The sequence below is a fragment of the Bombus affinis genome, chromosome 13, assembly GCF_024516045.1.
Source record: "Bombus affinis isolate iyBomAffi1 chromosome 13, iyBomAffi1.2, whole genome shotgun sequence".
In the NCBI taxonomy this organism is placed as follows: Eukaryota; Metazoa; Arthropoda; class Insecta; order Hymenoptera; family Apidae; genus Bombus; species Bombus affinis.
Window position 1 is genome coordinate 4097112 of NC_066356.1, and position 22952 is coordinate 4120063.

The 22952-nt window shown below is 33.8% G+C and overlaps 2 protein-coding genes and 2 long non-coding RNA genes across 14 annotated transcripts in view; 2 read left to right on the forward strand and 2 right to left on the reverse strand.

Moving 5' to 3' along the window:
- Positions 1-22952, reverse strand: part of LOC126923694 (inactive rhomboid protein 1) — a 284985-nt gene that overhangs the window by 60336 nt on the left and 201697 nt on the right. The window lies entirely within an intron of this gene.
- LOC126923709 (uncharacterized) lies at positions 8854-11068 on the forward strand. Of its 6 annotated transcripts, none has more exons than XM_050737431.1 (3): positions 8854-10034; positions 10148-10643; positions 10742-11068. In XM_050737431.1, exons 1-3 carry the CDS (start codon positions 9896-9898, stop codon positions 10794-10796), a joined length of 690 nt encoding a protein of 229 aa, XP_050593388.1. In that variant the 5' UTR covers positions 8854-9895; the 3' UTR covers positions 10797-11068. The 6 variants fall into 5 exon arrangements, 4 of the variants coding, with proteins under 4 accessions (XP_050593388.1, XP_050593386.1, XP_050593387.1 ...); XM_050737429.1 differs by having other exon boundaries at positions 8854-9637; positions 9738-10034; positions 10148-11068; XM_050737430.1 differs by having other exon boundaries at positions 8854-9180; positions 9392-10034; positions 10148-11068.
- LOC126923715 (uncharacterized) lies at positions 11282-12463 on the reverse strand. 3 transcript variants are annotated; one of them, XR_007713275.1, is made up of 3 exons: positions 12382-12463; positions 11890-12094; positions 11282-11438 (listed from the first exon to the last, which is right to left on the reverse strand). It is a non-coding gene; the product is annotated as an uncharacterized LOC126923715 (long non-coding RNA). The 3 variants fall into 3 exon arrangements; XR_007713276.1 differs by lacking the exon at positions 11282-11438 and adding an exon at positions 11487-11520; XR_007713277.1 differs by lacking the exon at positions 11282-11438 and adding an exon at positions 11815-11848.
- Positions 11822-15087, forward strand: LOC126923719 (uncharacterized). The gene is made up of 2 exons (XR_007713281.1): positions 11822-11936; positions 12223-15087. It is a non-coding gene; the product is annotated as an uncharacterized LOC126923719 (long non-coding RNA).

The following is a 22952-nucleotide window of genomic DNA, read 5'->3' on the forward strand; positions in this document are numbered from 1 at the left end:
GAACAGTTGTCAATGCACCGTGTTATATCAGGAACGAAGATCTACGGAAACTAAGAGAAATGTAATGGAACGACAAGAACAGAGTTACACAACACGCTAATCGACTAGCCATGTAAATATACGAAGTCTAGATGAAACGAAAGTTAGAAAGTATCCTGCTGACTTGTTGAACAATTTATCTCTCGCGGGATAAAGCAAGATGACATCCTACTGAGGATAGTCATCCACATAGTAATTTACAATTTACCGAAAGTCTAAAGAAATAACTAAAATAAAAAAGACATTTCTATTTATCTATTTATTAAACGGATATCTGCCCTTTGGCATCGGTTACACGAGGACATGAACTAAAGTATAAAAGTGTGAGCACGAATTTGAGGTTGCGATTTTTATAATTGCATGAGAGTTAATATGGATGCTTTAAATTAAAGATTGCGAATCCGCGAAAAAAGTCGACGATTTCGTTAACGCTGTTTGCAAATGAGCAAAGTATTTTGATGCAATTCAAGCTACCTAAGCTAGTTCGATACAAAGTGATACGAAGAAGTTTCCTCCTCCTAATTTGGTATCCTAGCAGCATATAATTTAAAAGGTTCAAAAATTTCTGGACGATTGACGAACTGGTTGAGGATTTTAAAAACTAAAATGAGGTTCATTATGGTTCTACGCTGTTCAACAGTGAGCATATTCGAAATACTAGGAATATCCTCGTAGTTATGGCAAGTTTAAATAGTTTTATATTTATGGCAAATTTTGTTGATAATATAGCAAGCATATAGCAATATAGAAAGCATTAACGAATTAAAAATGTCTTATTTGATATTTTTTCATTTTTCAAGATACAATATAGAGATTAGTAATAAATTTAATTGCCCTTTACAATATTATAACAATTGTTTAAATTGTTTGTTTACATGTACTTGAATTTTTGGATGAAAGATAGAAAATAAAGAAATAGGATGAATAAGGAAATTTTTGATTAGGCAGATTTTATGTGAAACATCTAATGTACTCATCTTTCTTGGTTAGAAATATCTTATCTAACATTTTTACATTTTTCTAGATACAATATACAATTGAATAATAAGTTGATAATAAAGTTCATGATAAATAAGTTAAGTAGTAATGTTATAAAAATTCTTTGCATCGTTTAAAGGACGTAAAGATACACGTGCCTGAATGTTTGAGCTTGGAAAGATGTAAAATAAAGAAGTAGGATAAATAAAATAATTCTTGATCAGACAAAGTTTACACTTAATGTAATCTCTTAAAATACTCCAAACTTATTATTCAACCTAATACATTGAAATATTTTGGAAGCAGTTCGTGTTTCTTAGCCTTTAAATAAAATTATGTTATGCAGATTATATTATACAATATCGTCAACGCGTCGAAAAATGAAGCGATGATAAAGAATGGCTATTTAAAATCTTAATCGATGGAACAAGGAATATAGCGTTTGATCGTTACAGACGATCGATGTTTTAACTTCATCATGGAAAAATGACAAACACCGAGGAAAGAGATAGAAGATTAAACGCGATAACATTGTCAAAGTGTCCAGCAACCAGGAACTCAGTTAAACTCAATATGTTGGACGATGCAGCTCGCTTCCCGAAAATATCGAATACCCGATAAGTGTTGCAGAGAGAACAAAGGATAATATCTTAGAGCTTGTATCGGATACGATACAATATTGCTGATGTCTTCGAAATAGAAAATACGAGTGGAACCGAATGCTATCCCGCTTTCATCTCTTCGTTCGAGTTTCTTATACGTCGTTTCACTCACTTTTTACTCTGTATTCCACGAAATATCGTAGGAATATTATAAAATGAAATTCAAAAGGCTTTCATATAAATTTCTCGCATGAATATGCAATGAGAAAAAGAGAATCGTTGTTATTATCAACGCGATCTCCTTTTTGTTTCATTTTCCGTTTGATATTTAAGGAACAAAGTTTATCTAGAGACGGATTTTCATGGAAATACGGGCGAAGTTTAACGAACGAGTTGCATTTTCGATTTTTTAACGCGTTAATAGTAATTAATACGGCGACTGGCAGTTTTACAAATATGAAGAAATATAGGAAATTTAATCGCTTCGTTAATCTCGAAAACATTTCGATTCGTCAAGAGAGAGAGCGAGAAAGAGAGAGAGAGAGAGAGAGAGAGAGAGAGAGAGAGAAACAGTCAGCTCGAGTGTTTTCGAGCCCATAAATTGTTTCTCTGTTAACTTAACCCATATCCGTTTATTAACTGAAGCTTCCGTTTGACGAATTTCATTGGAACGTTGAAAAATTGGTACAAAATCTCTTCTGTAATATCACATAAAATACGAATCTCCATTTTGTGATTTGTAATATGAGATAATCGTTCATAAAAGAAGGCAAGTAAAACTTTTCTTTTTAGAATCACGAATCTATTGTTTCGAGTGTAATAAGAGGAAAAACTTAATGGTTCGTAGAAAAGACTTGAAAACAAGATATAAGGGGAGATCTTGTCGGTCTCACGACCATTTTTCATTAACTCGACCATTAATATTCACGATGACAAGGTTCATTAATATTCCACAACAGAATTCTCGATTTAAAGGAAAAAAAAAAGAAAGAGAAGTTCGTTTTAACCGTCTAGCACACAAATCATAAGTTCGTTACGTAAATTTAAACGAACGAACGATCCAATCAAATCTCTCCCTGAAAAGCTGTTCGAAAATAAACTGCAACTTTTGTCGAGTTAAAGCTACAAAAATCCAAACAATCGAATCTTCGTGAAAAATTACCAGAACCGAAATTGGATTCTCTGTACTTTTGAAATAAAAGATGCTGCAGAAACTTCATTCTGCTACAGTCTCCTTTTTCGACAGAAAGATTGTACAATTGAAACAGTATTATTGGTAAAATTTTACAGTTTACAAGTTACAAGTTTAAAAAAAAAACCAGTCACGCTCATTGACTTTAATTTATTATGACGAACACGACCGAAGTCTCGGATCTGGATCTTTTGACGTTTGCTCAGCGACTATCTAAAACCGACCATCAACGGAACAAAATTTTCAGATCAGAAACTATTTGATATAATAGTTCAATGAAAAATTATAAAATGATAAAAGAACTGAGCGAATACTTTATAATTCGTAGCTTGTCCATTTATTAATATTATATGTATATAATATATTATATTATATTTGTAAAAAAATCCCCATCGTGCTCTCACGGAATTCCCAAAGGAATCTAAGGAATTTATTGACCAAAAAAACTTTTAACCAAAAAGAAAAATTCCGTACAACTTTGGAAATATTAACTTTTCCATCCCTGTTTACTAAATCCATTTCCCTGTGTTTAACGAATGTTATCTACCCTTAATGTCTCGAATCTTCTCTTTCTACCATCTTCTATATGATAATATAGCCTGTACTATATATGCGCAGAAAATTCTCATTCTCACATTTCTCTAATTACAGCGGAAGATATCTCAACAAAAGACATTTTCATCGTGGCAGAGAGAAATCGTTCTGGACAGTCTAAGGAGAAATCCTTCGAGCAGGCGACACTTGGACCATCGTACATCATAATTCCAAGTTTAATTCAGATAATATCAGCGGACCGATACTTTCGCCAGGGTGGCGGCCGTTAAGTAAAACGACAATGTTATGGGGGATGGGAACAGGGTCCCGCAAACACGAAAGAAATGCAATTCCGGATGAATTACGAGCGCTACTTTGTCATCGGGGCCCGGAGGCTGGGGTTGCAAGAAAGCAACATAATGCATTGGTCTGGCTTGAAAATTGAAACCGAAAATTAACGGTGCCGCGGCACCCTAGGAGAAAGTTCCACCCTCGTTTTCTGATCTAATCTCGTTTAATCTGCTTCCTTGGATACGAGGGAAAGAAAGAAGTGAAAGGAAAAAAAAGACGTTCGACCAGCGGGGAATTCTTGCTGAATCGGGGAAACTTCCGTTGGAAGAATTAGTAAGACTGACAGCGGAGGAAGGAGAGAACCATGTCTAGAAGGGAAAACTCGTTTCACGAAAACGATCGCCGGGAAATTATAATTTGAATCCTGCCTCCGGTTGTCAGGCGGGTAACTATGATAAAAGGGATGTGGAAAAAGTGTCGTACGTTTGGAAGCAGTCAGACGTAGGTAGATAGACACTGAGTAGTTGGCAATCACTGGAAGTAAAAGTTTCCTTGGTAGAATAAATATCTTGTTTTAGTTAGGGTAAATAAAGTAATGAGAATATCGAAGCATGAACGAGAAAAAAGAAAGGAAAGATGGAAAAAATGAGAAACAGACAAGGAATAAGAAGAGAATACTTGATGAATTTATTTTTGATGAAGGAGAATAGCTTTAAGTGTGAGAGAAGCAAAGATCAGTATACTCGGTGTAATGAAAATATTGAGAAAATGAAAACAACAGAGAATTGGATGAGATGTATTGATTTTTAATATTGCTTGCACACAAGTTGTATGAAATTGCGAAGCAAAGACTTCAAATTAAAAATGAAGGACGAATACTCGGTTAAATAAATAGAAACGTAGAAATGTCCTTTCTTCAAATAAGTATATCTGGTTTTTTGATAAGTCTGTACAATCTGTATACCATTGCCCAACAGATCTTATTATATACAACAATTGAAACATACATTTGCTTATCAAAAAAATACTCCAATCTCTGTCTATATTATGATAGTAAATTTATTTAATATACCATTCTATAAGCAAACCATTTTATATTTTCTCCACTTAATCAAAGTAGAACTCCGTCATTTCCCAACTTCATTATAGAATATCTCTTTATACTTGCATGAAAGAAACTCATAAATATTCAATACCAATCGAACTTCATTATCAGAATTCCTTCATTTAACACGGAGCTCCTCATTCTCCCACAAAAAGATTCTTTTCAATTTCATCCCTTCGAGAGAACTTCTTTTCACTGCATATCCTTTACATTCAATATGTATCCAGTAAAAATAGAGTGAAATTTCCTTGGGCCGATATTTGAGGATCCTCCCTTTGGGGTTCGTAGCCTGTACAAGTTACGGATTGACAAAAAGGCAGACGCAGGTATCAAGAGGAATTTGGAATGCATCGGCCAACGTCGGTGAAAAGGAGTTGAAGCTCGTCAAACGGCATTAGAAATTTCTGTCACGCGTGAGTCCTTTTCGTGAGCCGTGATCTGTCTTTATTATCAGGCTGATGGAAAGTCAGGGGACCTCTTCCTGGCTAGCAAACCGACTAGGATTCGACACGGTCGCTGCGACGCGATACGTGTCGTGATTCGATTCACCCAACCCCCTTTTCTCATCTGCCGTACCATCATCGGCAAACTGTTCGGAACAGGGGAAAACTGCGCGAACTTCCTCGTGAAAATTTCACCCACCGGCCACGGAAAATCCGTTGTTTTATATTTTAAGCGAGCAAGAAGGATCGTGTTCCTTGGAAATTTAGTTTGTTACGCCTCGGTTGGTCAAAAGCCATGCTGGCCAAGTCTTGGCGTATAAAAGTAGAGAATAGCGCTACATATGTAATACATATACGATAGCACATAATTCGTTCCTTTTGTGCCAAGTTGTCGCTTTTTCACTAAATAAAAACGGATTGAACATCGGTTCCTTGTTCCTAGTTTTATGCATGGACTACAAAGATGGTGAGAAACATTACTATGTTTCTGCACTTATTATGTAAAAATTTTAAACAAACAATGTATACATTGCTGTGTATACTGTAACTTTGTAACACTTGCAACTCAAATTACTTTAAACTTAAACTTAAATTACTTTAAACACACATAATACATAAAAATCTTCATAAACATAATCAGCATAAACATCTAGCCCTAGTATAACGACAAAAATAATTAGTAAGTCTTCGTGCAAATTTGTATTTTTATAAACGCAGTTAAAATTCGATTTGATTCGTTTTTCATATTAAACATTAAAAATATATTCCTAATAAAATTATGATATAATTGTGAAATTATAGTTAGAGTATTCCACTTTAGGAATATTATATATTTCTGTACGTCATGTACATTTTGTGCATTTTTGCATCGTCAGAGTCAAAGTAAACGCATAAAAATCCGCGATTTAGCAATTAAACTTTTAAATTACATTCTCTAATCGAATCTGTCGCGTGATCTCGAAACGGACTTCCCTACGGCGAAGAAAATTCATCAAGAGCAGCACGAGGAGGGTCGAAACGTTATCAGAAAGATAGATAGAGCTCTGCTAGCCCTATCTGTTCGTTATATATCGAATCAGCGCGTAGCAAGCATGTTTACACGGATGCTACTCTGATAAAGTGGCACCAGATGGAAGAGATCATGCAAGATGGAGCTTAGTGGTTCATAAATCATTGACGGTATCATTTGAGGAAGTGGATCAGCCCATAAGACATTGTCAAGGAAGCGGCCGTTCCATTCTGTCGCGATAGTTCATTTCCGCCGAGATATTAATCACGATATGCACCTCCGGCTGGAATTTCGATTTGTCTGATAGATATCGTTACCTGTCGTTCGCGGATGAAAATATGATCTTATTTTGAACGAGAGGACTTCCATTTTGAGTTAGGCGGACATACTTGTCCGAATTATCGGATCGAATCAGTTGAAATTTTCATTGGCGACTAAGATTGGAAAAATAAGAGAATAATAAAATTATTCATAAATTAATTGATAGGATGAATTGAAATTAGAAACACGAGTCTCTTTTTTATATCTTGGCACCTCTTTTAAGTATACTCTTCTGTTACCTTAAAAACAAAACACGGGAACTTAGTAATGTTTCTTGTTGTCACAAATGTGTGACAAGTCACAAACTCGAGGAACATTATTGATTGAAACCAATATATTGGAAGGATATAACTAGTAAATTTAATCGAATTAATAGTTAGTATGCCAATTAACGTAGATACGTAGTGCTCAAATATCTTTGTCATAATGTTTTTTTAGAGATAGTATTCCTTTTACACGTAGAATTAAAATTTTTCATTGTCTCCTGTTTACCGTTTCCTATTGACATTTCATTTTAACTAATGAATCTCAACTAACTATACACGAGAATGATGTTAAATGCGACAATCATGAAGTAGTTCCAAAAATATCTTTTAATGATCCTTTTGGATGAAATCGACAGTGACGAATCCCAGAATCGTATAATACGATTGTTTCAACGTGATCGTGTAGATTTGAATTCTGTCTCAGCAGTGCACGAGCGACAACTACAAAACGGAAAATAAATAACGCGAACAATTCGCTGGTTGGTATCATTGGTTTAAATAAAATGGAATTTCGCGTGAGGCGATCGGTTCGCGGGCAGAAATAATTTGCAAATCAATAAAAGTTTAATCGATCAAGTATCCTCTGGCTGTTGTTCATCGCAGCGTATCAATCTCGTTAATAAGTTTTCCAATATTTGCTCGGTAATGTCCAACCGGTCGACAGATTTTCGGACTGATCCAGAAGTAATAAAATTAAAGGGCAGCTGCGAGGAATTTAAATGTTCATGAACTTTAATATTTCGCCCGTGGCAAATCGTTAAACGATCCGCAAAACATTTCGGTTGCCTGTTAATTACAGGGCCGGGCTTATCGCGGAGCCGTATGAATTCCAGCTCGGAACCCATGTATGTACATCTTTATCGTTGGTGACATCTATAAAAAAAGAAAGAAGAGGAAAGGAAAGGACAGAAGAATAAAGTAACTGCGACTGACAAATTTATTTCACGATATTCTCACAAATTAATTATCATTATTATTTATTGTACTTATAGAAGTTGCAATTGATATTTTTATTTCACGGCGCTTTTAGTAATATATTTTTAGTGATTATTATTTACTATAGTTATATCATTGTAAGTTTAATTGACCAAGTTATATCGTTAGCACTGCACTATTATATTGTCATTGTATCAGCAATTGCGGAAGAATTATAAAACTTGCATACTTTCGTAACTTGTACTTATTAAAAGAATTCAATAAACGCGCAGTTAAACTTTAATTTAATCGTTTAATCATTTACCGACCTGACCCAGGCTCTTAAGATGACCAAGCCCTTTTTTTTTAACGAGAATGATCGCTAATGAACTTTGCACTTTTTACAGAGTTCTGAAGTGAGAATCTCGAAAAATAGACCCTGTTTACGATTAAATTAGTCCTAAGTTTGAAGAATTGAAGGAAAATCGCTCGCTTTGTTTGCCAGAATTTTGGCAATTCTGTCAAGAACAACAAGTTTTTGTATCAGGAGAATATCGTAGCTTAAGAGCTGGCACAATTTCCCCAAAATCTTGGGAATGACGTCACGTTCTAGAAATTACTCCAAGTTGAAAGAGAACATATAGTATAGTAGGTGGTAATCGAAATTTTCGAGATTTTATCCAAAAATCGGGATAGGTTTTGTGGCTTTGTATCAGAATAACATAGAAGGTGGCACGATTTTCACGATTTTTGGAAATCGATGTCATATGGTAAGAATCGCTAAAATTACCAGAAGTGACGTCTAGTTCTTGAGCTTTCCGTTTTGTTTACAAACATCGATATGTATATTGACACTTCTGATGTATATTTACATTTTGCTTTGTATATGTTGAAAATGACAACGTGACTTCTCGCTCGCCATCTATATGCTGACGGCTAGTTACAAAAGAAGTAACTAGAAGTTATTACTAGACACGGTCGGTAGACCTGATCGATAGTTTTAAGACTTCTCTTGTTTTTTTCTTTTGTTTTCGTTCGTGTTCCTTTCAAGTGTTTGCAATAAAGGTTCTGCTCCGAGAAGTGTGGATTTATTATCCAGATTATGGGCCGGGTTATGGGCCCAGGTTCAATAATTAATTATTATTTTTATTGAAAATATTATAAATAGTAAGAATATTAGGGAGCGCAGAAGATAACCTAAAAAACAAAAAAAGGCACGTGGTCGATGATTCAGTGTTGAATATCGTAAGGGCACTTTATCAAATATAAAATAATTGCTTGCGTTATAATATAGTTATTAGAAGAACATAAAAATGTCGAGCGGAGTGAGTTCAAGTATTGAAAAACTAAACAGAGAAAATTACGACACGTGGAAAATGCAAATGAAGGCAATACTCGTTAAAGATGACTTATGGGAATATGCGGATGGTACAATAAGTAAACCCCAAGCAGCGGATGAAGCCTCTTTATGGAATAAAAGGGATGGTAAAGCCCAAGACGATATTATTCTTGCCATGAGTTCGAGTGAGCTATGTCATGTGAAGCATTGCAAAACTTCACATGAAATATGGAATAAATTAAAGGAGGTTTACGAACCCAAAGGATCTGCAAGAAAGGCTACGCTCCTGAAGCAATTATTATTCACGAAAATGTCCGGTAACGAAAATATGTCCGATCACTTAAACAATTTTTTCAGCCACGTGGATGATCTAAAGGAAATGGATATTGGAATCGCTGACGATCTGCTGTCAATCCTATTATTATACAGCGTCCCGAATACGTACGAAAACTTTAGATGTGCGATCGAATCGCTGGACCAATTGCCTACCCCACATGCACTTAGGACAAAATTATTAGAAGAAGCTAATTTTCGTCGCAATTCGAATGCTGCGAGTGATTACCAAGAAGCTCTACAAGTAGGAGATTCAAACAAATACAAAAGGTATGATAAAAATAGAAATTCTTTAAATAAGAATGGACTTACTAAAGCTAATAAGGTAAAACACATTGAATGTTTTTATTGTCACAAACGTGGACATAAGGCAAATCAATGTTTGAAGAAGAAAAACGATGACCATAAAGCTCAATTAGCATAAGTCCCTGAAATACCCAACACTTAACAATGCCTACATACTTTCGATATTCAGGATGAACATAATCAGGGTAATAGTATTATTACTATATTTCGTTGAATACAAACATGGAATTACTGAAGGAATGGTGCATTGACAACGGTGCGATGTCACACATGTGCTGTGACATAAACTGTTTTGAATCCATAGAGCCAGTAAAAGATCAAAGGGTAAGATTAGCGAATGACAAATTAGCACAAATCAAAGGTAAAGGTACTGCAATACTATTTAGTTTAAAAAAAAATAAACTTGAGAAATTCCGATTGGAAAACACATTGTACGTACCAGAATTAAAGGCAAATTTGATTTCGGTATCAAAGTTACAGCGAAAGGAAAAAGAATCTTATTCACAAATAAGATGGCCACAATATTTGGAAAGAACGATGAGGTCGTTATTACTGCTAATCGTAGAAGGGATTTATATATCGTAGATGCAAAATCCAAATATACTGGTATGGTATATCAAAATGAAAATTATGTTCAAGATAGATTTATGATCAAGAGGGGGCAAGGAAGACCAAAGATAATGCGAACAGGAAATGTTGGCAGACTAAGGAAAATTTACGAAACTGTCCCAATTGATCAAGAAACAGTACAATTGGTCAATGATAATTTGACCGAGTCAGTAGATGAATTGTTATCTGGACCTCATGCCGAAAAATGGAAGGAAGCCATGATAATGGAATATGACGGCTTGATTAAGAATAACGTTTGGGAATTGGTAAAATGCCCAGTGAATAGATCTCCGATTGGATCAAAATGGGTCTTAAAGACCAAATACAAGGAAAATGGAGAGGTTGAGCGCAGAAAGGCTAGGTTAGTAGCGAGAGGTTTTGCTCAAAAACCCAGTGTTCCACGGTCGTACGAAACACATAGATGTCCGACATCACTATATTCGTGAGATTTTCCAACAGGGGATCATTGGAATTTGCTACATGCCCACAAATGAGATGCCAGCAGACTTATTAATGAAAAGTTTGGAAAGGCCAAGTCATAATGCTCACCTAGAGACTATTGGTTTGACGAGCACTCGAATTCCGCTGAGAGGGGGTGTTGAAAATGACAACGTGAGTTCTCGCTCGCCATCTATATGCTGACGACTAGTTACAGAAGGAGTAACTAGCAATTATTACTAGACACGGTCGATAGACCTGATCGATAGTTTTAAGACTTCTCTTGTTTTTTCTTTCATTTTCGTTCGTGTTCCTTTCAAGTGTGTGCAATAAATGTTTTTCTGCTCCCAGCAGTGTGGCTTTATTATCCAGATAATATAATAATAACTAACGCGATCCTACCTCTAAAATATAAAATAGTATATTTACATGTGGAATGTAAACAAACAAAAGTTTTTTAAAGATTTCTGAGAGCTCAGATGATTCTTCGCTCTGTTTACAAATTATCGTTTGTTTTTGATGATATACAATGTTTATTTACATTTCCGTTTGTTTACTTGCTGTGTATTTACATTTCCGCTTTGTTTATTTACACCTTAGTGTGTTTATTTACATTTTCGCTTTATTTATTTACATCTTAGTGTGTTTATTTACATTTTCGCTTTATTTATTTACACCTTAGTGTGTTTATTTACATTTTCGCTTTGTTTATTTACATCTTAGTATGTTTATTTACATTTTCGCTTTATTTATTTACATCTTAGTGTGTTTATTTACATTTCCGCCTTGTTTATTTACATCTTAGTATGTTTATTTACATTTTCGCTTTGTTTATTTGCACCTTAGTGTGTTTATTTACATTTTCGCTTTGTTTATTTACACCTTAGTGTGTTTATTTACATTTTCGCTTTATTTATTTACATCTTAGTGTGTTTATTTACATTTTCGCTTTGTTTATTTGCACCTTAGTGTGTTTATTTACATTTTCGCTTTGTTTATTTACACCTTAGTGTGTTTATTTACATTTCCGCTTTGTTTATTTACATTTTAGTATGTTTATTTACATTTTCGCTTTATTTATTTACACCTTAGTGTGTTTATTTACATTTCCGCCTTGTTTATTTACATCTTAGTATGTTTATTTACATTTTCGCTTTATTTATTTACACCTTAGTGTGTTTATTTACATTTCCGCCTTGTTTATTTATATTTTCGTGTGTTTATTTACATTTTCGCTTTGTTTATTTACACCTTAGTGTGTTTATTTACATTTTCGCTTTGTTTATTTACACCTTAGTGTGTTTATTTACATTTTCGCTTTGTTTATTTACACCTTAGTGTGTTTATTTACATTTTCGCTTTGTTTATTTACACCTTAGTGTGTTTATTTATATTTTCGCTTTATTTATTTACATCTTAGTGTGTTTATTTACATTTTCGCTTTGTTTATTTACATCTTAGTATGTTTATTTACATTTTCGCTTTATTTATTTACATCTTAGTGTGTTTATTTACATTTCCGCTTTGTTTATTTACATCTTAGTGTGTTTATTTACATTTTCGCTTTATTTATTTACATCTTAGTGTGTTTATTTACATTTCCGCCTTGTTTATTTATATTTTCGTGTGTTTATTTACATTTTCGCTTTATTTATTTACACCTTAGTGTGTTTATTTACATTTTCGCTTTGTTTATTTATATTTCCGCTTTGTTTATTTACATTTCCGTTTGTTCATTTACATCTGAGATGTAAACAAACGTCGCTACTCGAAAATTGTCTGAATTTTCTATAGTTCACTTAGCGCAATTCCTGATATCGTCACAGAAGAGGAATTGGACGAGCGTAAAGTGAAGGATGATTGATGAAACTGTTGTATTCTCTTTAAAAAACATTTAATTATTGAATAAATTTAGAAAAATGTACATTATTTTATATCTAACTTAGCCCTATAATATAATATATATTATAATATATATAATATAATATATATTGAAATTTCCCACACGAAAACGAATCTTGTTTTGTGTGAAATAAATCTCATTTTATGGAATAATGAATTTCGTTTATGGGAAGTTACGATCATTTGTAGGTTTTGTGGGAAATTTGTGGGCCGCATTTTACGTTTGGTGGGAAAAATATTTTCTTCTCGCATTTTTCTGGGCTATATTTTATATAATTTATTTGAAAATAAGTGTGCTGTGGGAATTAGGATGAAAGATATGGGCTAGAGATACTAGATATGGGATATGAGAGAGGAGATGGGGAATGTGAAATATTATATGTGGGATATATACATGCGTGTGCTACAATAACAAGGACAAAAGATATTTTCTAAGATAGCGAATGCGGTATATCGAATATGATAAAGGTAATCTGAGATATGGTACATGAAATAAGTAAAGTGAAAGATATGGGTTAGGAATACTAGTTAGGGGATATAGAATATGTTTATACGAAATATGGAATGTGGAATGTAAACGTGAGCTTAGGATAATAGATATAGCATAGTGGACATTAGATGTTGGATATAGGATATACAATATATGAATAGTGTTGGGCACAGAACATCCATAATGTGAATAATAAATAGGATAGAGATCGTGGGGTTTAATATGCAACTTTTGCGGCATTAGATGTGGAAAACGGAGTATTAATCGTACGATACGTGATGTGGAATGTGAGATGTAGGACACACAAGATGGGATAGGATACAACGTTTGAGATGCGTAACATAATATAATATTGAAACTGTACTTATTTTAACTTAATCTTGAAACAAGAATTTCAGTCCGCAGAGGCTGCGATGAAAGTTTAGGAAGTTCTCTGGTTGTTCCAAAAAGTTTCTGTCAGATATGAATATCGATTTTCACCACTACAAAGATGTTCTCTTTATAAGGACAATGACCATATTCGTCGAATTACTGGAAACTTATCATTATCACCACTTGCTGATCTTAGCATCTCATGAGTTTCTCAAATCCAAGGAAACTAGCTGGATCACACATTTTCGTAACCCCTGGTTTAATTTATTACTTCAGGAATCGCTTTAAGGAGATTTCAATTGTTACAGTTTCCGCTTAAATCCGCGATATCACGCAATTAAACGCTAGTTTTTTAATAGATATTTATTTTTATCGTTGGGGAATATTCAACCGACTTGTAACTTGGACTATATACTTACCGAACTTTCTTTAGCTCGCCAAACTTCTCAATATCGCACGAGAAAATATATTCACATTAGCAACTTGTAACTATTGAGATATGTATAATTCTGTGTGCTAGGCTAGATTAGCCGCGTAGTAGTGGAATTTATACAACTTCAATCGTTCAGGAAAATTCATATACTGCTTTCTCTTTATATTCTCCATCACTAGCAATTTTTTTGTCGATCAAACAATTATTTCACGTTGGGAAAACAAAGTGAATAATTGAGACGATAATAGTAAAGAATCGCATTCTATTAAATATACAGTCGTACAAAAATTTTCGGTCAGAATAAATGTTTAGATACGAAGAGCGATATCCAAAAGAATTTCAAATAATATTGGATTTAAGAGTATAATAAATAAAAAGAAATATATATATATAATACAAATGCATATAATAAATTTTATATATGCTAAATACCAATCTGTAATCTATCAAATTTCACAAACAATATCGCTTGCTAAAAAGCTCAAATATTATTCATCGGTCTTATTTCCGTATTTATCAATACCAAAAATCTCCCATCCATAAAAAATGTGTTTTACGCCGAACAAAAAGTTTTATATACCAGTACTTTCGTAGTAACAATCTGTATAATTTAACTTTGTCGTATATTGAAATTACCGGAAATGAAAAAGCCCGAGCAAGGAGCAACAGAGGCAAACTACGGTGCAGGTCTAGATGCATACACAAGATTACACCTTGAGGACTTAATTAATTACACGACAAAAAGGATCGAAGATAAACTGGGAATTAGAGTGGGATAACATGAAGCATCTCTCTAGCAGTTTCTTCCAAGCACTCAAAGGCTCGTGGAAACTATGAAGGATAGAACAGGTGGTTACATCTAGGCTCTAAATTGGCTGCATTAAAATCACTCCTTTGTACATACCACCCAAAAATTCAGAACCTATTCACAACGAATGTGGCCAGACGATTGTAACAGTGGAACATTTACTCATACTGCTTGAGATACAGAAACCATCGTACTCATCTCGAAACCCGCTCACCGTTTAAAGGACAACTTCAACAAATACAAAATAGAGAAACTCATCAGATTCCTAAAAGAAACACGTCTATTGACAAAAATGATATAATAGTTACGATAGTTGTTCATAACCAAAGTAGTTAACAGATAATCAAAGAAAAAAAAAATAATATGTGACATCAAATTTCGCTAATAATATTATCTGTATGTTGCAACAGAGTACAAGGGATTATTCTTCCTTGCCATTTCCCATCGTTAACAAAAATTTCGCTATCGATATAAGTAATTTCCCGCTGCGTTAGTTACGATTCTGCATTCCCTCTTTCTCTCTGACGTTACGATTTTTCCTGGTGTCGAAAGGAGGGGAAAAAATGAAATCCGCTCACAGCGATAGTTCAGCAGAAACAGTTGGTGCCGCCTTTCGCGCAGATCGATACCTGGATATCGTTTCAAAGCTGGCATCGCTGTATCGAGTTACAATTACAGACTATCTGGGCATGTTCATTCGTCATTATTATCAGTTTCCATGCGATGCGCATCTTTGTCGTCCGATCGAACAAACGCCAGGTTATCCCGACCGGTGGAATAGTTTGCTAGCCTGCGTCTACCGATCCTTATCCGCTATCATACCGTTATAAAATACGATCGTGATAAACTGTGCCTCGCATACGTGTTACGTTGCTGGGAAAATTGTAACACCCGGCGATACGTACGTGAAAACGTATTTCGTTCAAGAGAGAACGAAGTCCTGCACGGTTTAGCTTCGAATCGTTTCACTGACTTTCGATGCATGTAGGTATTTCGAAAACAGCAATTAACCTCTCGCATCCCGACAGTTGTCGATATTTGGCTGTAACGGGTTCCAGCTATTTTCCAAAAATGTTCGGAATTTCAATGTTTCTTCGTGCTATTCTTGTAATGAAAGTACAGTATTCCTGTAATGAAATGTAACGTACAGTGGTTCACGAAAGTATTCGAGCATTTGCAACAGCAGATTTTCATGAATATATTTACGTGTGTTAGCGTTTTCAGATTTCATTAGCACTATAATGAAACAAGACTATTGTGATTATATACGCCAGATTTAAAAACAATCCGAAAATGTACGTTGGAGTTACGAGACACTTATTGCTAGAATACATACTTCTAGTAAAATATTGGTATAAAATATGTGAGAATAGTGGTTTTGTATACGTAATTAGTTAATCCATCTTTAGACGGTTTCACTAAATATGGCTTATATAATTTATATTATATATTCTATAAATAAAATTATAATATGTAATGTATTAATAATAATATATTGTATATAATATAAATATAATATATATTATATAATAATATAATAATTAAATAAATAAATAATATAATAATATATACTATTCTATATTATATAGTTAATAGTTGATTGTCCAAATATGCTTATGAATAAGTTTTGCGGTCATTGGATTTTTCATCCTTTTTTTTGCAGCACGATTAAAACATCGTGAAAATAACCAGCTGCACACGGGGAGAATAGGATATGAATCGAATTATTTATACGCTTAAATGTGATACGATAAATAATAAAACACGTGTTACATGAATTCTGATTTATATTCTTGACGAGGAATCGAGAAACAGGAAACGGCAAACAAATGCTGACGGTCTTTCCTGCGAGAATATTTAAATAAAATTTCTCCTTTTATTACCGCAACAATAACGAGAATTGAAATCTTTATTAATCCAGTGATTTACATTCCTTTAGATATCAACTACCATTAGCGCCACGTTGAATAAATCCAAAGGATCTTCTTGATCCTTCGAAATCCGTATTTCAAACGTAATATTCATTTTCAGTCTAATCCTGCAATACACCTGAATCAATTTCAACGTATTTAACGTATGTTCCATTTCGTATTGACAAATACATTTTGATTTCTATGTCTGAAACTACAGTGGCTCAAGAGAGTACTTGAATATTTACCATAAAAAGCCTTTACGAATATGCTGTACGTGTTATAAAAGTTTGAAACATTTTGAAGTTTTATTGGTACTCTGATGTCTGACTGTCGTGATTATATCAGTAAAGTTTGAAAGCAATCTGAAACTATGTGTACAAGTTACAAGATATTTATGTATTGAATAAGGTGAGAAATATAATAATATAAAACTATAATAAGTGTTAAAGATGGTCTCACTGAATATCGATGACAGTTGCACGAAATATTTCGTAGCTCGTACGTACATTTCCAGATTTGTTTCAAGCATTACGTATGAAAGCATAATATTAGTGTTAATGAAATTTCAAAATGTTTCGTATAACGCATATGTAAAATTCGTAAAGTGCTTCTACAACCATTCGAATATTTTTGTGAGTTACTTTCGATCATTACGAGACACGATTATCCAGAAAAGAAAGAAGTAAGAAAAAGTACACGTTTTTGGTTAAAAAAAAGTTAATTGTTTTAAGCAGTGTGTACATTTACAAAAGACAACTCTAGACAAAAAGTAGAACATGTATTAGATTTGGAAATATTGTCGAATACACGATTGGGCGAACCCATGTTGGATCCGCGTCGGTCGACAGTGGAATAAGCGTTTACTAGCGCGTCCGCTGAAATATCGAGCGACTCTACTTGCACGAGAACGAGGAAGGGGTCGAACAACCGCGGACGTGCTCGAACCTGGCCGATTTTACCCGATCTCAGCTAACTCCGACCGAGGCAACTCTGGGTCAGGTCAGCCAGGTCAATCGCCCCGGCTGTTCGTGTCGCAAGAGACCTCGACTCTGGTCCCTTCAATCGTTTTAGACGTGGTTGCACAAGGAACGAGTCTGTCGCAGCCTGGGCCCTTGGAGACAGTCGTTTAACGTCTGCAGAAGAGACTAAGCTATCCTGCTTATTATACATTATCGGAGATCAAATCCACAAACCTATCCTAACCCGAGGAATTAAATCTCTAGGAATTAAATTAAATCTAATACTCGTGTTATTTTACGGCCTTCACTTATGAACAGACTGCGTATTTTCAGATGGCATTTGCATTTATAGAAAATTGGAAAATGTAAACTTATGCGGAATGCATGTGTTATATAAATGTGATTTTCTATCGAGAGGTTTACATTTTTAAATTATATCCTCAAAAATATGAATAGTCTACTTATTAGAGTGCAGATATTTATGCATTTATGGGAAATTTGAAAATGGAAAAATGTACATAATGCGCTTGTTAGCCCAAAGTTAATAAATAAATAAATATTAGTTATATTCGTATGTAAGTATTGGTTTGGTATATATCATAAATAATAAATAAAATAAGCAAAAACGTAAAATAACTAAAGAAATTGAGGTACCTGTAATTATTAATTCGTTTAGAATTTTACGATACAAAGAATCTACGTACATATATTAGTGATTAACATTTCTGAATCGTAATCTTACACGAATATATAATTTTATGAAACATTGAGAGTTTAACACTCATGATGTCTGACGGGTGAAACAAATCTCTATTTAAATTTCATTCTTTTCAGTTGCGTTTATAAAAATATAAGTTTGTAAGAACATGCACAGCCTATTTATTATTGAACATCACAAAGAAGATAAAAAATTTGGCATTGCCAAAGAAATAAACGAAAGTGAATACTTTGAGATAGAAAATTAAATCGTAGAGGTTTCCCAGGAATGAAAAGCAATCGTCGAGATTCTGCAGGAAGTACACGGAAATTTTCTGAATAAAAACTTTTACTTCGTCATAGCTCTAAAAAAAGAGAGGATAATTTGCAAAAGTTCGGGGATAGAAACTAATTCGCGAATCTCAAATTCGTTGAAAATAAGTTCCAACTTCATCAGAGACAAAAGAGAATCGACGAAATTTGGCAAAAGACAGGGCACAAATTTCCGAAAGAAACTTTTGCTTTACCATGCTTCCCAAAAAGGGAATATAACTTGCAAAAGTTTCGAGGCAGAGAACTAATTCGTAAAATCCTCCAAGTTGATCCAGGATAACTTCGAAATTTATGAGAGATAAAAGAAAAGCCATGAAATTTTATAAAAGATGCACCGCGATTTTCAAAGTCAAACTCTTACGTTTTTATTCCATGAAAATATTTAAAATCACAGGTGGCAGAGAATTTATGAAATTTTCCAGAAAGGGTATTATAATATTCTGAAGGGAATATTTAATTTTACGAGAAGAAAATAATTTTCAAAAAGGGAATGACGCGTAGAGATTTCAAAGTGGCGAACTAATTCGTGAAATCCCGTAAATTTCTAAATTTATCAAAGAAAGAGAATAAACGAAATTGGATAAAAAATATCTACCACGATATTTCAAACGAAAGCTTTCGTTTTGTATTTCTGAAAAAGAGAATCTGCGACGCAAAAAGATTTCGGGATAGAAAACTAATTCGCAAGAGTCTCTGTTTCGTATTATCATCGAAAACGATGTACCATTAACGTGGCATTAAAGCTGAATTCCCGCGAGTTCGAAAATTTCATATTCTATGCACGTACAAAAGTTAACCACGCCGAGGGATTAACTTCGCTCACAACCCAATTTTCTAACTTTGTATATTTCATGCCGCGTTACTGTTACAACCGTTCTCCTCGCGACTACGTCAGTTTGTCATATTTTCCGCGAGTTTCTGCCCGGTTGCCATTATTACTGTCGGTTTCTCTTTTCATATTGCTTTGACCGCGATTTATCGTATCTTTTTACTACTATCCATCCACCGAAACACGTATCAAGAAATAGAAACATTTGCGACAACGATATCGCGTCGAAAGAACATACGAAATATTTGAATTTTGAACTTGGATTAATTTAATTTCAATTAATTTTCAACGGATGTTAAATATTTGGCGATTTCAAATTTATACATTTTTCAGTAGATATTTAGTAGTTCTTTAAACAATTTTATTTTCAGACAATTAAATACTTCTTCGATTTATAATAAATATTAATATTTGTGAATACTGAACATTTAACTATCTGAAATTTATAGATTTATTTAAAAGATATTTCATAGTTCTATGGAATCTTATTTTACTTTGAGATAGTTAAATAGTATTTGGAATCTATAATAGAAATTAATTTTTGATTTGAGTATGGTTGTATTAATGTAACGGGTATCTCATGTATTTTGGAAGACTTTAAACGTTGAATAAGTCTGGATAGCTTAGGAATGGGTTAACTACGTATAGTCATTGTGTGAAACGTGATTCATAATTTATTGGCGTCCTGGAATCGGTTCAGATTTTGTGATTAATTAGCATTGTTATCGATCACTATCGGGTCTATAATTACTGCGTGTTCTAGGGGAATCAATGATTCGGCGGTAGCCCAACAAAACACTTCGCTAGATAATTCAAAAGTGATTAGACCAATCCTCTCATGTTATACAATGATATTGATTTATCTGTCGTTTTTTAAGGATATATATGTATAATATAATATAATATAATATATACATGCAATAAATGTGTAATTGTGATGTGGCAAATACATCGAAATTAAATATACCGAATATGAAGGATAATATAAAACACCTTCAAAAGCATCGAGCATCGTGGAAGTAAAAGTTCTAAAAACAAGCAGAGATCAGGGGAACTATAATAAGGGAACATAATAAATCAAAGAAAACGGAAACGTCATCGACAGGCACGACGCGGTTAACACAAGTATGAGAAAATCTCGAACGCGAACGAATTCCTCTCCATGGAAATTTCTCGGTGGAAAAAGCATCCCGGAAAATCGAAGTTTCCTCGAGGGGAAGAATAACGAGTGATCGTTAGTATCGTCAGAAAGTTGCATGCAACGTCCAGGCGTGAGATCGCGAAAGAAAAATCCCTCGGTCATTTTTGTTTTAAACAGAAGTTTCCATTTACCGATAAAAACGCGTGCTCTTAGTCCTGTTATCTGAATCCGCGTTATTAATTTTCCGGGAGAAGAGAAAAAAAGGTGTACATAACGCACTTTTATTACAATCAACCAGAGTTTTCATGAGAAACCGAGTTTCTGCGGGAACACGGCCGGGAATGTGTTTATCATGAAAAGAAGCTTTCAGCTCGACCGCGAGAAGACAGATTTTATTTGATAATTTTGAAACGTCGACGGGGTAAAGTGGCGGCAAGACCCGGTTCTCTTCCAGTTTACTTCCCTGGACGCTTTACTTATCGCGAAATGTAAGTATCACGTGAAATCTGAAATTTTTCTGGCAGGATGAGAAGTGATTTCTATTTCAGTGACGAGAGAAAAAAGGAATCGAGTTAACGTTCGCACACCAGTTGATAAAATAATAACCTGGATGATCGTTTCGGGGTATTTTTAGATCTATAGATTGTGGGCGACATATTTATTATCTGTTAGAAAATATTTACTCTGCATTTTACGAAAATTTTACTCTGTAATTCTTTATTTATCACCTTTGTAGTTATATTTATTTATTATTCTTTAGAAAATATTTATTCTACATTTTAGAAAATGTTTACTCTGTATTCTAGGAAATATCGTTATACACGTATATCCTAATCTTTTGATAAATATTTTTAAATCTCATTAAAAGGCTAATATTTACGAACTTTCATCTTTCTACGATATTCTCCTTTTTTGCCACAAATTACTTTCAAGATCTGTTACTTCGCTCCAACTTAGAGTTAACCAGTAACATGTCACTTTCAAAGATTGGGAGTAGTTGAAGGCAATCCTTGAAAAATCTCAAATAAAGCCTGTTCTCTCGTTCTCGGTTATTTTATATGTCGTATATTTTATTAAAATACGTAATTGCTTAAGTCGCATAATATCGAAACATTTCGAAGATATATGCGGAATGAAATATTTCCAAGATTTAATATTTCTGATTTATTCAAAGAGAGTTCTACATATCGGTATTCTGAATTCAAGCGTCTCTCGACATAATCACGAACAATCGCAAATACAAATTTACTATAGGAATTGGGTTATCGGTCTGTAATTCAAGTGTGTTCATACATTCTATGTATATATGATTCCACTCGAAGTTTCAATGCTTAATATTGATAATAATATCCTGAAGAATATTAGATCAAAAAACCTTTCAAACGCTTCTTGCAATAAAAAAAACAAAAGACAAAAGGACCTTTTATTTCCTAGCAGTTGCTGCAGAAAAATTCCACGCTAGAAGATTAACTCTCTTGAACGATTTAATTTAAAACAGATATTACATTGATATCTTGATTGCATTTCTGACAAAAAATAGCTTGTAACAATTTATTTAGGCCAAATTGTATAACGATAGGCAAATAAAAAATGGAAGTAAGAATTTTTAATATTTAACTTTGAAATTAATCTACCATTATTGAGACAAATTATTTTCTAATATTCCACCGTCGCCTTTCCTCAAAACAACCAAACTACAGTAGTTTTGAGTATGAAAATTCTTTCGCGAGATGCCACAAAGAATTTCCATCGAAGCAAAGGATATATATTCGCTTTCCCCCTTCTCCGCTTTGCTGTGTCTACTTTTCCGCGTTATAGCTGAATTTTTGTGCTTTTATTTAGCCAAAGAGAGGAAAGAGAAACAAGTGCGACGCACGTCGATGGAAAGTTTGGAGAAGGTGACGGTAAGATGCAGCGGGCCAGGGTAACTTATCCGTGTTAATTATTCAACTACGACAGGCACGAGACTGGTCCAGAACTCAAAATCGCGGACAAACCATGCTCCATGAATAATGCAGTGTTTGTATCAGAAGTTAGCACTCGAAGCGGACACGCTAAAGATATTCCATAAGAAAACTCGAGGACGTTATGACAGTTTCTAGTTTTTGTATTTCTTCTAATAGAAAATGCACCATGCACTGTGATATTAGTAAACCGCAGATGTTTATAAAAATTTATATTTTTAAGAATATAATCGAGAAGATATAACCTAGATAGGAAATGATTTTGTTTATTAAATATTATTCAAAATTTGGATATATTCTATATTTCTAGATATCATATTCATTCTGTGAATTTTTACGACTTCTCCACAAATGCATAAAAGTCCGAAATTTAGTTGTTCGTTATCAGATTT